This window comes from Colletotrichum aenigma, assembly GCF_013390185.1.
Source record: "Colletotrichum aenigma strain Cg56 chromosome Unknown KSG_Cg56_contig05, whole genome shotgun sequence".
Lineage (NCBI taxonomy): Eukaryota > Fungi > Ascomycota > Sordariomycetes > Glomerellales > Glomerellaceae > Colletotrichum > Colletotrichum aenigma.
The window spans coordinates 2,167,761-2,183,426 of record NW_023500911.1 but is presented as its reverse complement, the minus strand read 5'-3'; the positions used below and the strand labels follow the sequence as shown (position 1 = coordinate 2,183,426).

General features: G+C 55.2%; 3 protein-coding genes across 3 annotated transcripts; 2 read left to right on the top strand and 1 right to left on the bottom strand.

The window, feature by feature from the left end:
• Positions 1 to 2,281: 2,281 nt before the first annotated feature.
• Positions 2,282 to 7,975, top strand: FAS2 (Fatty acid synthase subunit alpha; the record flags this gene model as incomplete). The annotated part of the gene is made up of 4 exons (XM_037323511.1): positions 2,282 to 2,810; positions 2,866 to 3,331; positions 3,369 to 7,812; positions 7,865 to 7,975. The coding sequence occupies 4 exons, from the start codon at positions 2,282 to 2,284 to the stop codon at positions 7,973 to 7,975; spliced, it is 5,550 nt and encodes a 1,849-aa protein (XP_037178557.1).
• A 2,047-nt stretch (positions 7,976 to 10,022) lies between these two features.
• On the top strand, positions 10,023 to 10,793 carry CGCA056_v008262 (uncharacterized protein; the record flags this gene model as incomplete). The annotated part of the gene is made up of 2 exons (XM_037323510.1): positions 10,023 to 10,208; positions 10,326 to 10,793. The coding sequence occupies 2 exons, from the start codon at positions 10,023 to 10,025 to the stop codon at positions 10,791 to 10,793; spliced, it is 654 nt and encodes a 217-aa protein (XP_037178559.1).
• Positions 10,794 to 11,459: 666 nt separating this feature from the next.
• On the bottom strand, positions 11,460 to 12,629 carry CGCA056_v008261 (uncharacterized protein; the record flags this gene model as incomplete). Its single annotated transcript, XM_037323509.1, has 1 exon — positions 11,460 to 12,629. The coding sequence occupies one exon, from the start codon at positions 12,627 to 12,629 to the stop codon at positions 11,460 to 11,462; it is 1,170 nt and encodes a 389-aa protein (XP_037178561.1).
• Positions 12,630 to 15,666: the final 3,037 nt, after the last annotated feature.

Genomic DNA, 15,666 nt, shown 5'->3' with positions numbered 1-15,666 from the left:
GTTTGCTGCAACCTGGACTTTTGGGGTCCCGTTGACGAGAGGCCTCGTCGATGCGGCTGTTGCTTTCCGGGTCCCCGTTTGTTGACGGGCCAAAGTGCTATCATGACACCACTTTCTCATAACCTGCCGCACCCGTATTGCTATATTGGGCGAGAGAACACGTATTCGGAATCAACCGCTATCACTAATCCGTGGCCGTGGATGACGCCAGTTACAGATTTCCGTCGAGGCGAGCCTTGTCCCATCAGCCTTCCCGCCAACCCGCCAAGCTTCCAACAAGTTCCCGAAGTCTGCTTGGTTGAGTGTCGCAACTGGGACCAAGCGGCCAACGGGAACGCGGCGATAAGGAGCCGGCTGATAGGAAGCCCGATCAGAGTTGAGGGTCGTCGGAACGGGTACATCGAGCTGGCTCTGGCCGAAAGCTACATTCCCAGTGTGTGCCCAGGGAGCTAGCTAGGGAAAACTCGAGCGGTAAGGCGAGGCTTGAAGGTCTAAGACACTGAGCCTCGCGCCGGTCTAACGCTTCCTACGTGCGCTACATCGGTATTGAGGGGCAGGTTCGCGCCACTAGGCCGAATCCAACATTCCGACAGCTCGGGAAAGGGACGCGAAGGAAAGTGGCAGTCACGAAGAGCTCAGACAAGACGCGCCACAGAGCTATCCGTTCAAGGTAGCTCAAGAACTGCAGGTGTCTCGCCCAGCCTCACGGCATGGAACTTATCTCGCGCAAAGGGGAGAGGTGGCACAGAAGAAAGCAAAGGGACGAGGCGCACGGAAGGAGGCCCTCGGCAACATTGTCGATAAGACAACTTAAAGATCATCCATCAATGCATGCAGCGGCATGATGGTGATAACGCGCCTGACAGCTCGAAGCTCCTCGCACAGATCCGGCATTGGCTCCGGTCTGTGTTGCTGACCAGACTGCGCGACATACAGCTTCATGCAATGGCGGCATCATCGCAACTCTACGGGAAATAGATGCACCACAATGATCACGACAGATGACCTCCCATCTCATCCCATTGCCGAGTATCCATTGGAAATGTCTTCTAATCTTGGCCGGAGTCACTGGTGTGCGGTGGTTGTTTTCCAGTTCATGTAGCGCCTCAACTTCCAAACGTCAACCTCGCAACAGTGACGACGTCCTCCCTGGCGTCCCAAAGGCCCCGCCGTCCCACCCTGCATTCCCCCAATGAAATGGTTTTGTGGAGAGGGCCCCCCTGATCGTCCCACGCTCGATTGGGTTAAGCGTCTGAATATGGTTGAGGAGCTCTCTGCAGGCGCTGCGGCACCAGACAATACCAACGCCAGCACCAGCAACAGCTTTCCCACCTGCATGGGGGGGCTGCCGCCGGGAAGTCCATCGCGAAGCATGGCAGGGGTTCCATTTTTCTTTTTTCCCTCCCTCCTTCTTCCCTCCCAAGAAAAAAAAAATCAGAGAGAAACAGAAACCACTAACAGCCAGTCGAATGTCTCGAGACTTGGCCCTTCTCGCTCTTCTCGCCCAATTGTGGGTACACGTACCTCATCATGTACCGATACATGCTCCTGGAGTAGTGGGGTGTCGGCAGGTAGCGGTACATCTCCGCCGACCTCACTTTTTCGTAGTCCAGTCCTTCCCGTCAGTGCCTGCCATTCGACGTCCACACCCTTTCCAGTCCAGTTCACCACCGCTTCCCTGAGCCGGTGGGGGCCCTTGCCTGGTTCAACAATCGTCTTTTTCCTGCTGGTCTGGTCCCAGCACGCAGAGGCCCAGCACATCCTCCACGGCCAATCCCAATCGCTCCCTTTCCAGTTGGTGGTGTCTCTTCAAATTCCCCCCTCCCCAAGAAAGTCAATCAAGTGCCAGTGACCCGATATCGACGGGCCAGAGCCACCTAGTTGACCTTGTCTTTCATTTTCAATCATATCCAGACTTCTTCCCTTCATCCGTGGCTCTTGCCAGTTCTGCATCTCCTCTCACTTTCTCCATCTCCCTCGCTCGCCTTCCGCCGGATTGATCCTCCCTCTCTCTGGCGCGGACTTAATCTCCCTTGAACAGCCCACACCGACTGTCCTGCCAAAAAAAAAGTTCGGCGAGCTTGTCCTGCTTCTCCTCTCATATACCCACGCAGGCAACAATCCAACAACTTCGTCTCCAAGGAATCCGACCTCCCACGGCTCCAACGAGACAATTTCCCGCAAAATACCGTCACTTCGTCGACGACAAGATACCCTCGGTTTCCCGGTTTTCCTCCCAACTCCGTGTAATTGAGCCACCAGCTCCTCCCAGCTGCCCAACATGCGTCCCGAAGTCGAGCAAGAGCTTGCCCACACGCTCCTTGTCGAGCTCCTTGCTTACCAGTTCGCCTCTCCCGTCAGGTGGATTGAGACCCAAGATGTTTTCCTCGCCGAGAAGACCGCCGAGAGGGTGGTCGAAATCGGTCCCGCTGACACCCTCGGTGTGATGGCCAAGCGCACCCTCGCCTCAAAGTACGAAGCTTACGATGCCGCCAAGTCCGTCCAGCGTCAGATCCTGTGCTACAACAAGGACGCAAAGGAGATTTACTACGAGGCCGACCCCATTGAGGAGGAACCCGAGCCGGCTGCGGCCTCTTCTAGCGCTGCCGCCGCTGCTCCCGCCGCCTCGGCTCCCGCTGCTGCTGCTGCCCCTGCCGCCGCCGCTCCTGCGCCTAGCGCTGGCCCGGCCGCTGCAGTTGCTGATGCGCCTGTCCAGGCCATCGACATTCTGCGATCTTTGATCGCTCAGAAGCTCAAGAAGCCCCTCGCTGAGGTGCCTTTGAGCAAGGCCATCAAGGACCTTGTTGGTGGTAAGTAGCTCAGCTCACCGCTAAACCTAACATTTGGCTAACTGCGTGATTCCAGGCAAGTCCACCCTCCAGAACGAAATTCTCGGTGACCTTGGCAAGGAATTCGGCTCGACCCCCGAGAAGCCTGAAGATACCCCTCTTGACGAGCTTGGTGCCTCGATGCAGGCCACGTTCGACGGCCAGCTCGGCAAGCAGTCCCAGGCTCTTATTGCCCGCCTGATCTCCTCTAAGATGCCTGGTGGCTTCAACATCACCGCTGCGAGAAAATACCTCGAGACGAGATGGGGATTGGGCTCTGGCAGACAGGATGGCACCCTGCTGCTGGCTATCACGATGGAGCCCGCTGCTCGTCTCGGTTCCGAGGCTGACGCCAAGGCTTTCCTCGACGATGTCACCAACAAGTACGCCACCAGCGCCGGCATCAGCCTGACCACTACTACCGCTGCTGGCCCCGCCGGCGGCTCTGGTGGTGGCATGATGATGGACCCCCGCTGCCATCGACGCCCTCACCAAGGACCAGCGTGCTCTGTTCAAGCAGCAGCTCGAGCTCCTCGCCAGATACCTCAAGCTGGATCTCCGTGCAGGTGACAAGGCCTACATCAACTCCCAGGAGTCTGAGAAGCTCCTCCAGGCCCAGCTGGACCTTTGGACTGCTGAGCACGGCGAGTTCTACGCCGCTGGTATTGCCCCCGTCTTCAGCTCCCTCAAGGCTCGTTCCTACGACTCTTCCTGGAACTGGGCGCGCCAGGATGCTCTCAACATGTACTTCGACATCATCTTCGGCCGCCTCAAGGCTGTTGACCGTGAGATTGTCAGCCAGTGCCTGCGCATCATGAACCGCGCCAACCCCACTCTTATTGAGTTCATGCAGTACCACATTGACAACTGCCCCGCCGAGCGTGGTGAGACCTACAAGCTCGCCAAGGAGCTCGGTGAGCAGCTCATTGAGAACTGCAAGGAGGTCCTCCACGCCAACCCCGTCTACAAGGACGTTGCCGTCCCCACTGGACCCCAGACCACTGTTGACGCCCGCGGCAACCTCAACTACCAGGAGGTCCCGCGCGCCAGCTGCCGCAAGCTGGAGCACTACGTCCAGCAGATGGCTGAGGGTGGCAAGATCTCCGAGTACGGCAACCGCACCAAGGTCCAGAACGATCTCCGCCGCATCTACAAGCTCATCAAGGAGCAGCACAAGGTTTCCAAGTCATCTCAGCTCGAGATCAAGAACCTCTACGGCGATGTCCTGCGGTCTTTGGCGATGAACGAGAACCAGATCATTCCCGATGAGAGCAGCCCCTCCAAGAAGGACAAGCCTGCTACCGGCCCCAAGGGCAAGGTTGAGACCATTCCTTTCTTGCACCTCAAGCGCAAGAGCCTTCACGGCTGGGACTACAGCAAGAAGCTCACCGGCCACTACCTCCAGTCCCTTGAGGAGGCTGCCAAGGACGGTGTCAGCTTCGCTGGCAAGCACGCTCTCATGACCGGTGCCGGAGCCGGCTCCATCGGTGCTGAGGTCCTCCAGGGTCTCATCAGCGGTGGTGCCAAGGTTGTCGTCACTACCTCCCGCTTCTCCCGTGAGGTCACCGAGTACTACCAGTCCATGTACACTCGCTTCGGTGCCCGTGGCTCCCAGCTTGTCGTTGTTCCCTTCAACCAAGGCTCCAAGCAGGACTGCGAGGCTCTCATTGAGTACATCTACGACACCAAGAACGGCCTTGGCTGGGATCTGGACTTCATTGTCCCCTTCGCTGCCATTCCCGAGAACGGTCGCCAGATCGACACCATTGACTCCCGCTCTGAGCTTGCTCACCGCATCATGTTGACCAACCTCCTCCGCATCCTCGGTAGCGTCAAGACCCAGAAGTCTGAGCGTGGCTACGAGACTCGCCCCGCCCAGGTTGTCCTTCCTCTTTCCCCCAACCACGGTACCTTCGGTAACGATGGTCTCTACTCCGAGTCTAAGCTTGCCCTGGAGACCCTGTTCAACAGATGGCACTCCGAGGACTGGGGCCACTACCTCACCATCTGCGGTGCCGTCATCGGCTGGACCCGTGGTACTGGTCTCATGAGCGCGAACAACGTCGTCGCTGAGGGTGTCGAAGCTTTCGGCGTCCGCACCTTCTCCCAGCAGGAGATGGCCTTCAACCTGCTCGGCCTCATGTCGCCTGCCATTGTCGACCTTTGCCAGAGCGAGCCCGTCTTCGCTGACCTGAACGGCGGTCTTCAGTTCATCCCTGACCTCAACCAGACCATGTCTAAGCTCCGCAAGGACATCATGGACACCAGCGAGGTCCGCCGCGCCGTTACCAAGGAGAACTCTATCGAGGACAAGGTCGTCAACGGCCCCAACTCCGAGGCTCTGTACAAGAAGAAGACTATCGAGCCCCGTGCCAACATCAAGTTCGACTTCCCCACCCTTCCCGACTGGGACGACGAGATCGCCCCTCTCAACGACCGCCTCAAGGGTATGGTCGACCTCGAGAAGGTTGTCGTCGTTACTGGTTTCGCTGAAGTCGGTCCTTGGGGTAACTCTCGCACCCGTTGGGAGATGGAGGCTCACGGCGAGTTCTCTCTTGAGGGATGCATTGAGATGGCCTGGATCATGGGCCTGATCAAGAACCACAACGGCCCCATCAAGGGCAAGCCTGCTCCTTACTCCGGCTGGGTTGACGCCAAGACTGGCGAGCCCGTCGACGACAAGGACATCAAGCAGAAGTACGAGAAGTTCATTCTGGAGCACTCTGGTATCCGTCTGATCGAGCCTGAGCTGTTCGGCGGCTACGACCCCAACCAGAAGGAGCTCCTCCACGAGGTTGTCATCGAGGAGGACCTCGAGCCCTTCGAGGCCTCCAAGGAGACCGCCGAGGAGTTCAAGCGCCAGCACGGTGACAAGGTTGAGATCTTTGAGATCCCCGAGTCCGGCGAGTACACTGTTCGCATGCGCAAGGGTGCCGCTCTCTGGATCCCCAAGGCACTCCGCTTCGACAGACTCGTTGCCGGCCAGATCCCCACTGGTTGGGACGCCAAGAGATACGGTATCCCCGAGGACATTGTCTCTCAGGTCGATCCCGTCACCCTCTTCGTCCTCGTCTCCGTTGCCGAGACTCTCCTGTCCGCCGGTATCACCGACCCGTACGAGTTCTACAAGTACGTCCACGTCTCCGAGGTCGGTAACTGCATCGGTTCCGGTATGGGTGGTGCTGGCGCTCTCCGCGGCATGCACAGAGACCGCTTCCTGGACAAGCCCGTCCAGAACGACATTCTCCAGGAGTCTTTCATCAACACCATGGCCGCCTGGGTTAACATGTTGTTGATCTCTTCCTCCGGTCCCATCAAGACCCCTGTCGGTGCTTGCGCCACTGCCGTCGAGTCCGTCGACATTGGTTACGAGACCATTATGGAGGGTAAGGCTCGCGTCGTATTCGTCGGTGGGTTCGATGACTTCGGTGAGGAGGGCTCTTACGAGTTCGCCAACATGAAGGCCACTAGCAACGCCGTCGACGAGCTTGCTCACGGCCGCACCCCGGCCGAGATGTCTCGTCCCACCACCACCACCCGTAACGGCTTCATGGAGTCCCAGGGTTGCGGTGTCCAGCTGCTCATGACTGCCAAGCTTGCCCTTGACATGGGCATGCCTATCCACGGTATCCTGGCTCTGACTACCACCGCCACCGACAAGATTGGCCGCTCCGTCCCTGCTCCTGGCCAGGGTGTCCTCACGACTGCCCGTGAGCACGCCGGCAAGTTCCCTTCGCCTCTGCTCGACATTAACTACCGCCGCCGCCAGATCACCCTTCGCAAGAAGCAGATCAAGCAGTGGCAGGAGTCTGAGCTCGAGTACCTCTACGACGAGGTTGAGGCTATGAAGGCCCAGGGCTCCGAGTTCAACGAGAAGGAGTACGCCCACAACCGTGCCGAGCACATCAAGAAGGAGGCCGACCGTCAAGAGAAGGAGGTCCTCCGCAGCCTGGGCAACAACTTCTGGAAGAACAACCCCGAGATCGCTCCTCTGCGCGGTGCCCTCGCCACCTGGGGTCTTACTATCGACGACCTTGCCGTCGCTTCCTTCCACGGAACCTCGACCAAGGCCAACGACAAGAACGAGTCTTCAGTCATCTGCCAGCAGCTCAAGCACCTTGGCCGCAAGAAGGGTAACGCCGTCATGGGTATCTTCCAGAAGTACCTCACCGGTCACCCCAAGGGTGCTGCTGGTGCATGGATGATGAACGGCTGCTTGCAGGTTCTCAACACTGGCTTGGTCCCGGGTAACCGCAACGCCGACAACGTCGACCCCGTCATGGAGCAGTTCGACATGATCGTTTACCCCAGCCACAGCATTCAGACCGACGGTATCAAGGCCTTCTCTGTCACCTCTTTCGGTTTCGGACAGAAGGGTGCCCAGGCTATCGGTGTTCACCCCAAGTACCTCTTCGCTACCCTTGACGAGAAGACGTACGACGAGTACTCCGCCAAGGTCCAGGCCCGTCAGAAGAAGGCCTACCGCTTCTTCCACAACGGCCTCATCAACAACACTCTGTTCGTCGCCAAGTCCAACGCCCCGTACACGGACGAGCAGCTCAGCAAGGTCTTGCTCAACCCCGACGCTCGCGTCACTGAGGACAAGAAGACCTCTACCATCTCTTACCCCTCCAACTTCATGAAGGCTTCTGAGAAGACCGTGTCACCCACGGCTTCCAAGGCCACTCAGGACATGATGGAGGCCCTGGCCAAGAAGGTGGCGTCCAAGAGCAGCAACGTCGGCGTTGACGTTGAGGACATCACTGCCATCAACATCGAGAACGAGACGTTCATCGAGCGCAACTTCACTGCGGGAGAGATCCAGTACTGCCAATCGGCACCCAGCCCCCAGAGCTCATTCGCCGGCCGGTGGAGTGCGAAGGAGGCCGTCTTCAAGTCTCTTGGTGTCTCCAGCAAGGGTGCCGGTGCGCCGTTGAAGGACATTGAGATTGCGAAGGACGAGTCGGGTGCCCCGGTTGTCAAGGTAAGCTAATCCCATATGATATGAATGATGCATCTGGCTAACATTGTCACAGCTTCACGGTGATGCCGCTGCTGCCGCCAAGAAGGTCGGTATGAAGGACATTAGCGTCTCCATTTCACACTCGGAGTCGCAAGCGATTGCTGTCGCCGTCGCAAACTTTTAAAAGGCGATAGACTGTATAGTGCATTTCGAGTTTTATGGGATATAGGCAGGCAAGAGATCTTGTCATGTTCGCTTCGATCGTGTTTTGAAATCATACAAGCCAGGGAGTAAAGATCGCGGGGACACTTTGGGAGGAGTGTCATCGCTATCATCATCGTCGGATGAATTGACGAGTAATGCACAAGAAGGGAACGGCGCAATGCGATAGACTGCTAGTTCCTCAATGCCACAATAGAATCTGTATCAAATCCACACAAAGTTCCGTTCAAACTAACAGGTGAACATCTCGACATTGCAATGTCACCCTTGCGTTGTCACGACACGGCGCGGGGCACTCGGCTCTCAAGCTTATCGTTATCTGCTCATGTCAGCGCCCACCTGTTCGGGCGAAGCGACGATCTGGATGGGTGCTATGCAACGTAATCCCGGTCTTAGCATGGGAGAAGTACGATCTGCCATTCCTGCGTCTGATGAAATGGGATGAACGGGGTGGAGGGGTTCGTATGCGGGGGACATGATTGGCGTGAGGTTGTAAGGGAGGGCAGGACAGGCTGGATCGGTGAACTCTGCTTCGGTTTTTTCATGGTCACGGGAAGACTATGTTATGCTGCGATTAGGCTTTTTTTGAACGCTGATATTCTTACGATGATGGGATTTACTGGTGACGACGGCCTTGGCTGTCTGTGTTCTTCGGTTGATCTGGGGACAGAGGACGTGATAAGGACGGTAGAGTTAGGTAATCAGGGGTAGGCGAGAGTCAGATGGAGGGGGTCAGGGGAGGGGCTGTGTCGTCACAGAACTGCAGGTTGCGTCGACTCTTGACGCCTTGGAGCCAGGTACCAGACAGACAGGGAGGAGCTTGGGCGTGCGCGCGTCGAGCCATTCAAGGGATGAGGTAATGTCTTGACGGGGAGGAGGGCGGCTGGGCTGGCGTTTTTTCGCACATGTTGTGTTTTGGCACGCGATCCTCGTGGTATTTTCGTTTCTTGGTGGTGTTTCTCGATGTTTCGTTTTTTTTTTTCTGGGCTTCTCTTGTGCTGGAGGATGGAGGTCGTCTCATGTTGCTGTGATGTGTTCATACCAGACTCGCCTGTCAGTGCCATGGAGGGGAGGGACGACGATGAGTGGGTGCCGGGTTGCGATATGCCATTGTTCAACCGAAGTGTTTAAAAATAGGGGCCATGCATACGAATCCATACATGAGTCGACGTGGATCGACGACGACGAACGAACAGACTTTTGCGCGCATTGAGGCTTCCTGGCAGGAGTGAAAGCCCCCTGGTTGGGAACGGTATTGTTGGTGAATTATCTGAAACTGGTCGAAAATTGGGCCAGCCAGCCAGCCAGCTGGTTCTTGCTTGCTAGTGGGAGGCTCGCGGCCGGTTGCCGGCTCTGTCCAATGAGGGTCCGGGTGCTGGGTGATCGACGGGGCCCCGGCGGAGTGGGGCCCTTCGTGTGCACTGCCGAGCGGTGCTGGCCAATCGACTGCGAGAAGAGGCATGTCTCTGCAGCTTGTTGAATTTAAAGTGCTTTATGCAGTGATGCATCCCTTTTTGTCTGGCCCTGTCGATCAACCGTCGTTCCCGGGGCTGCATGGATTTCTGGCTTTAGAGTGGTGAACTGTGGGGGGGAGCATGAGGCATGAGGTTGAGGGAAGGAAGGAAGGAGCAAAAAGGGGATATGCGTCTGGGCGGGTTGTTGCTTCTTTCTTTTTTTGTGGCGCAGACAAGGCGTTTGGATCTCTTATTTCTGGGGGTTGTTGTTTATGCAGGTCCCCGGGTAGCACGGACTAGGGGCGATGTGTGTTTGAAGGAGATGGTGAGGTATAAGGAACGGAGGTTCCCCAAGGGCGAGTTGCGCGCGCGCATGCTGTCGTCTAACTGACTTGTTGTCTCTTCATGTTGCCTGACCTCTTTTGAGTTGTGAGGGACGAGAACGATTTTAATACCTATTTGGACCTTACCACCAGAGCTATCTCGATCGATATCGACGACGACAGAAGAGACTCTCTTTTTAATAGCACACGACGAATTTAGACAGAAATAAGAATGGCCGGCGCAAACATTCGAGGCCTCATGGGCAAGGGCGTCCCGCCGACGCCCACCTTCTTCTCCATCCTACGCGTCGCCGTCATGGTGCTGTCGCTGGCTGTGCTCGCCGCCTGCGCTTACAACCTGTCGCTGCTGGGCGGGCAGGCGAGCTATGCCGGTCCGCCGGGCTTCATGCTCTTTGTGGTATGTTTTTTCGCCTTCTCAATCATTGCTGATTGTAGTTTGCGATTCCCTTTTCCTGTTTTTCCGCATGGCAATCGCGAACGACGCGAAGACAATTTGGCTGACCATGCATGACAGTCCCTCTTCACTCTCCTCATCCTGGGCGGCGCCATGGCCCTCGAGCGCTTCGCGCCGCAGTTCTACTTCCGCCTGGCGCTGCTGATCGCGTACGGCGTTAACGTGCTCTTCTGGCTTTCTGGGTGGGCGTGGTCGGCGAGCATCGCGTCGCTATTCCTGGGGAACACGTGTATTGGAAGCACGTGCTTTGGGCCCACGACGGAGGAGACGCGGTACGGGGCGAGTATGGCGGCGGCGGCGGGCGTTGGTGCTGTGAACTGGCAAGTCTTCATTCTCGCTCTCTTCCGGTTGAGGGCAATGCTAACGAGCGGCAGGGTCATGATGATTGTCGTCCTCTTCTACTTCGTCAAGGGATGTCTCGCGGACCCCGACTGCTACGGCATCTCGACGGGCCACGGCGCTGAGATGGGAAGCTTGAGTCTCAAGGCGGAGGGGAAGCAGCCTTCTCGGTCGTCGAACTCGGAGTAGACGATTGCCTTCCGAATGAAGGGAGATGGCTTTCAGCTGAAAGCATGACAATGGATCGCGATTGATGATTCGCGACTTGGGGACGCTGGAAACTGGGTAATGACTGGAGTTTTGAGGTTCAGAAAGGATCTGGTACAGGGATGCCCCTCGACTATGTAAAGGGCAGTCGTCAGAGTAAGGGTCAAGGAAAAAAGGCTCTCTGGGTGTTTGATGAATTTTGATAGTGATACCACTGGCTCTTATTAGCTAATAAGAAATGTTTGATTTCACATTATCGGAAGCACATGGCGAGCACAAACGAGGCTGGGTATAGGTCAACAAATTTTTTTTCCAAGGATTTTCACGGCACGGCCCAACGTCTACATCTTGGTCTGCCTTCAATCGCCGAGATAGTGTTGTATCGCGTGGGACGTGGGCAACTGCGGTACTAACAACCTTCGAATTGATAAATATGAAACCCTGATAAACCCAGCAAGCCCAGCAAGCCCAGCAAGCCCAGCAAGACTCCAAACTTTTCGTGACATCTACATGTAAATTAACAATCCTTGACCCTTTTTCGCAAACTGATTCAAACCATGTCAAAGCAGAGAAACCTAGGGTATCTCAAGAAGAAGCCACCGCCCGAAAAACCCAAGCGTCCTTGAAACAAGTGAGAAAGCCGCATGATCACTCTTCCATGTCCTTCGCCTTTCTCTTAACACCCTTCCCGTTCTTCTTGCGAGCAGCGGCCTTCCTCGATCTCGCCGCCGCATCCGCCACCTTGGCCTGCTTCGCCAACCGCTTCTCCTCCTCAGTCGCGTCGTTGCTGAAATCAAGCGCATCCCAGCGGTGGTCCGCCACCATCTCGCGCTTCACATTCTCGTCAAGCCCCTCCCAGTCGCCTACACCGGCGCCGAGCCCCACGGCCCGGGCCTTCCAGAACTCAGCCTCCGACTGCAGGGCGAAGATGGCCTCGGCGCGGTGCGTGACGGCGCGCAGCTTGCGGTCGCGGGAGCGGGTGGCGGCGGTGTTGTTGCGCTTCCGCTCGAAGTCGTTCTTGGCCTCGGCGATGGCGTCGTTGCGCGCCATGGCGGCGTCGCGCTCGGGGCCCTCGGGCATGGAGGCGGCGTCGAGCCAGGGCTCGAAGGCGGGCTTGGGCGAGACGGGCGCGATGAAGATCTTGGAGGGCCCGTGGCGGATCTTGTGCGTCGTGCGGAAGGGGTCGGGGTGGATGAGGCGCTTGATGGTGGGCGAGGGGGGTGGGAGGGGGTGCGGCTTGTGGGAGGAGAGGATGGCGAGCATGGCGGCCTCGCGGGCGGCGCGCTCGGCGGCGGGAACGGTGGAGGGGATGGGGAGAGCGGAGGCGAGCTTGGAGGCGAAGCCGCCGGGTACGATGTACGCGCCGTTGGTGTTGATGGATGAGAGGTTGGCTGTGAAAGGGAGCTCGGGAGTGGTCGAGCGGGTGATTGGGGTGAAGCCGTCGTGCTGCTCCGTGGTGGCCCAGTCAGTGGGATGCTGAGGGGGAGCGTCATGTTGAGGGCCATGGTCCTGGAGGGAAGCTTGGTGTTGGGGGGGAGCATTGTGCTCGAAGGTGGGAAGGGTGAGCTCCTGGTTGATCATCGAGGCGGGCAGTTGGTTGAACTGGTCCAAGACACTCGTGTCGCCATTGTTGTAAAAGGATGCGAAGTCAGAATATTCCATGGGAGGACTGGCTGGTGCTTGAGGGGGTCTGAAGTAGGTGTTGGCATCGTTGAACAGATGCGAGCCGTCGTCTTCATAGCTGTTAGGGAAGCCGTCGGCTTGAGGCTTGTCCCAGGCACTGGCACAGAGGCTTCGGAGCTCGTCAATCCCCATCATGCCATTTTCGAAGGCAAAGTGAGTCATTGTGACGACTTGCAAGGGGTGTTTGTCGGTGATGTTTGGGGAGATGTTGGATGTGAATCAGAGGGGCCGGCGATTTGAAGCAGAGAGAGATGAGTCGGATTGTTCGTGAATGTATCCGAGCCGTGAGTCGAGTGACTCCAAGGTATTTTTGAAGCGAGGAAAAATTGAAACTGATGGTGATGGCGAGCCGGGGCAGTGATCGTGCGGGAAGCGAAAGGATTCTCTTATACAACTAAATGACCCACGACCGAATCACCGCGTTTACCTTTGGAAGAAAATTTTGTTGAGGCACGAAAATCGGATCGAAGTCTGTTTTGGGAGGCAGCTGGGTCTGCTGAGGGAAAACGCGTCGCGTGGAGGCTAACACGTGAGGAGGGGGACTTGGGATGACGGGGCATCTGGTCGTCGAGTCGACCATGAGGACAACGAAAGGCAGAGGCATGCTGCTCAGTGAGCCCCGCGAGGACTTCCAAATGGGGATGGCGCCTTTGTGGGTGTTCTTCATGTGACTTTGTTGACAAGGGATCACTGATGCGGAACGTCGAGGAAACAAACGTGACTTGGTGAACGAAAGGAAGTATTAGAAATTGGGTGATTGAACCTCATGAGCGTCGAGCCATCGCCAAACAAGTAGTGGTTATGGACGTCGACCTCTTCGAAGCCCCTCTATGTATTTGAAGTTTCTTGTACTTTGAGATTCCCATAGACACAAATCGCTTCTAGTGCGTAGAACAGTTTTCTCATTTGACGGCTTACTTGCCTACATGCCACTATGTTCTGCCCGTCATCAAATCATCCGACAACACTTGACTCCTGTATAAGCACGAAGTCGATAGTAATGATGTGCCAACGACAATGACCAGAAAGCGGCAAACAGCTAGGCTTTTACGACTTTGCAGCCAACCGAAGTCATCCCAGCCCAGTGTCATAGCAGCGTTGTTTGGAAGAAATTGCGACAAGCTAAGAGGTCAAATTTGTGGGTTTTGGTAATCGGCCTTGATTGTTGCTAGCTTTTATACCTCCCTCACTGTTTGAACGATGATAAACTACGCCTCGAAACGTCAATTCTGTCCGAGCACCACTCCATATAAGAAGTGGTCGGACATATCACTACCTGGTCTTTCTCCGTATGAGCAGGAGAATGAGGCCAGCTGCAAAAACGCTAAACACTTTGCAGAGTCACTCGAGTGTCTCCCAAATCCACAACCATTGAGTCCTGATCGATACATCTGGAACGCAGCACAAACTTCTCTGTTTCTGTCTCTGGTTTATTCCCTCAAGAATAGCCTCTTTAACAAGGAATTTGGGATCTGTCTGAGCCTTGAAGCCTGTCGATATCAAGGTACGATACCGACCGGGTGCAAACTCCACGCACTAAGTAATTGATTTTGGAGACTTTTTGCATTGTTTGTCTATGAGGACATACGAAATTAAAAGAAAACAGTCATTTTGTGCATGCGTAGCATTGAGGGCGGGAACTCTTCGCATAAGATAGGCGATAAATTTGTGCTGATCTGCACGTTTTCACGAAATTCAGAAGCTCCGGAAAGGGGACTAAGCACACGCACTCGAAGAGTCAATTCTCACGAAAGCGGATTGTATTGCTCGTCGTTGATCGTCTTTAAATTTGGGACCCTACTTTAAGTATTCATTGGCAAATAATGCGACGCCAGCCAAAGGAGACCGTTGAGATCCTTCAGTTGATCTGCAATTGAAGTTTCCTCTTCAAAAGTGTGAATACTTTAGGAATGCGATACCTTTGCTTCCACCTCCTCAAACAATGATGAAATGGCGTGGATGTCTAAGCAGAATGATCGGAATCTCTCACGAAAAGAAACTTATCTATATTAAATTATATTCCTGTTCATAAGCCTCCGTTAGGTCTTACTAGCTGAGCAGTGTCCACCACCTACCCTGTAATCCGTATATCGTCTCTGTTGTCACTATATGTTGTCTTTATCTCTTCTTGCTATCAATCAACTTCGTTGAATATCGTCCTCTACTATCGTCGTCGTCGTCGTCGTTCGTAGGTATCGTTTCTCTACTACTTTCGTCTTTATCTAAGTACCAAGTGTACTGCGATTGGAATTATAGAGTACACTGTCCAGATAGCATTGCTCATTCTGTTACTCAAATAATGACGATAGAAGCTATTCCCACGGGCAAACGAACTCACGGTTACTCCCACCGGGTCTCGGCAGTGTGATATTTCAATGTTTCAACCTATAAAAGCATTTCTTCCGTGAGATTTCATAAGTTTAACGACACGAATGGCTCGAGCTTTGCGTGTGCTCAATGTGCAGATCTTGAATCGTGAAGCTAAGACCTAAATTTGGCAAGTTCACGTAGAGATGGCTCGCTGGCGTGATGAGAGTTTGATTTGAACTCACGTCATTGTCTTCCGGCTTTTATTACCAACAAACAATCACCACTCAGAAGTGCCGAGAGCTGAAGCTTGACGCAATGCTTACGGAGCAGCCGCAAAGGCGAGCCATCGATACATTGCGTCGATGAGTCTCACTGCTAAGTCCAACGAACTCAATGAAGCCTAACTGGGTGTAATGGTGCTGAAGAACCATCCTATGCTGCATTAATTCTCTTATATATTTACTGACAGGGTTCTTGCGCGTGCCCATGCTGGAGGCTGCAAATCCTCAAGGCTTAGAACGAACCATACGAGTGCAAGTCCGGGAGACCAACCAAATACAATGAAGCATGAATTCCTTGGTATTTTTGTCTGCAGGGCAATTATGTAGTCGATGTACCTACCCTGTTACGGTCAATGAAAAGCTAGGAACAAGTTTGCTGATTATGAGAGCTCGCTTGATGAGAGGAGCCTGCTCCGTATTTGACGGATGTTCACACACGGAACTCAGACTCCAGTCGTCTCGGTTGTGTTATTCCCCGCAATAATACTACACAGACAAAGATGACTGGGATTGACGAGAAGTTCCCCGCAAGATTGTCGTGGTCAAGTATCGCTGCATTTCTCCTGGAGTTTGCTGATACT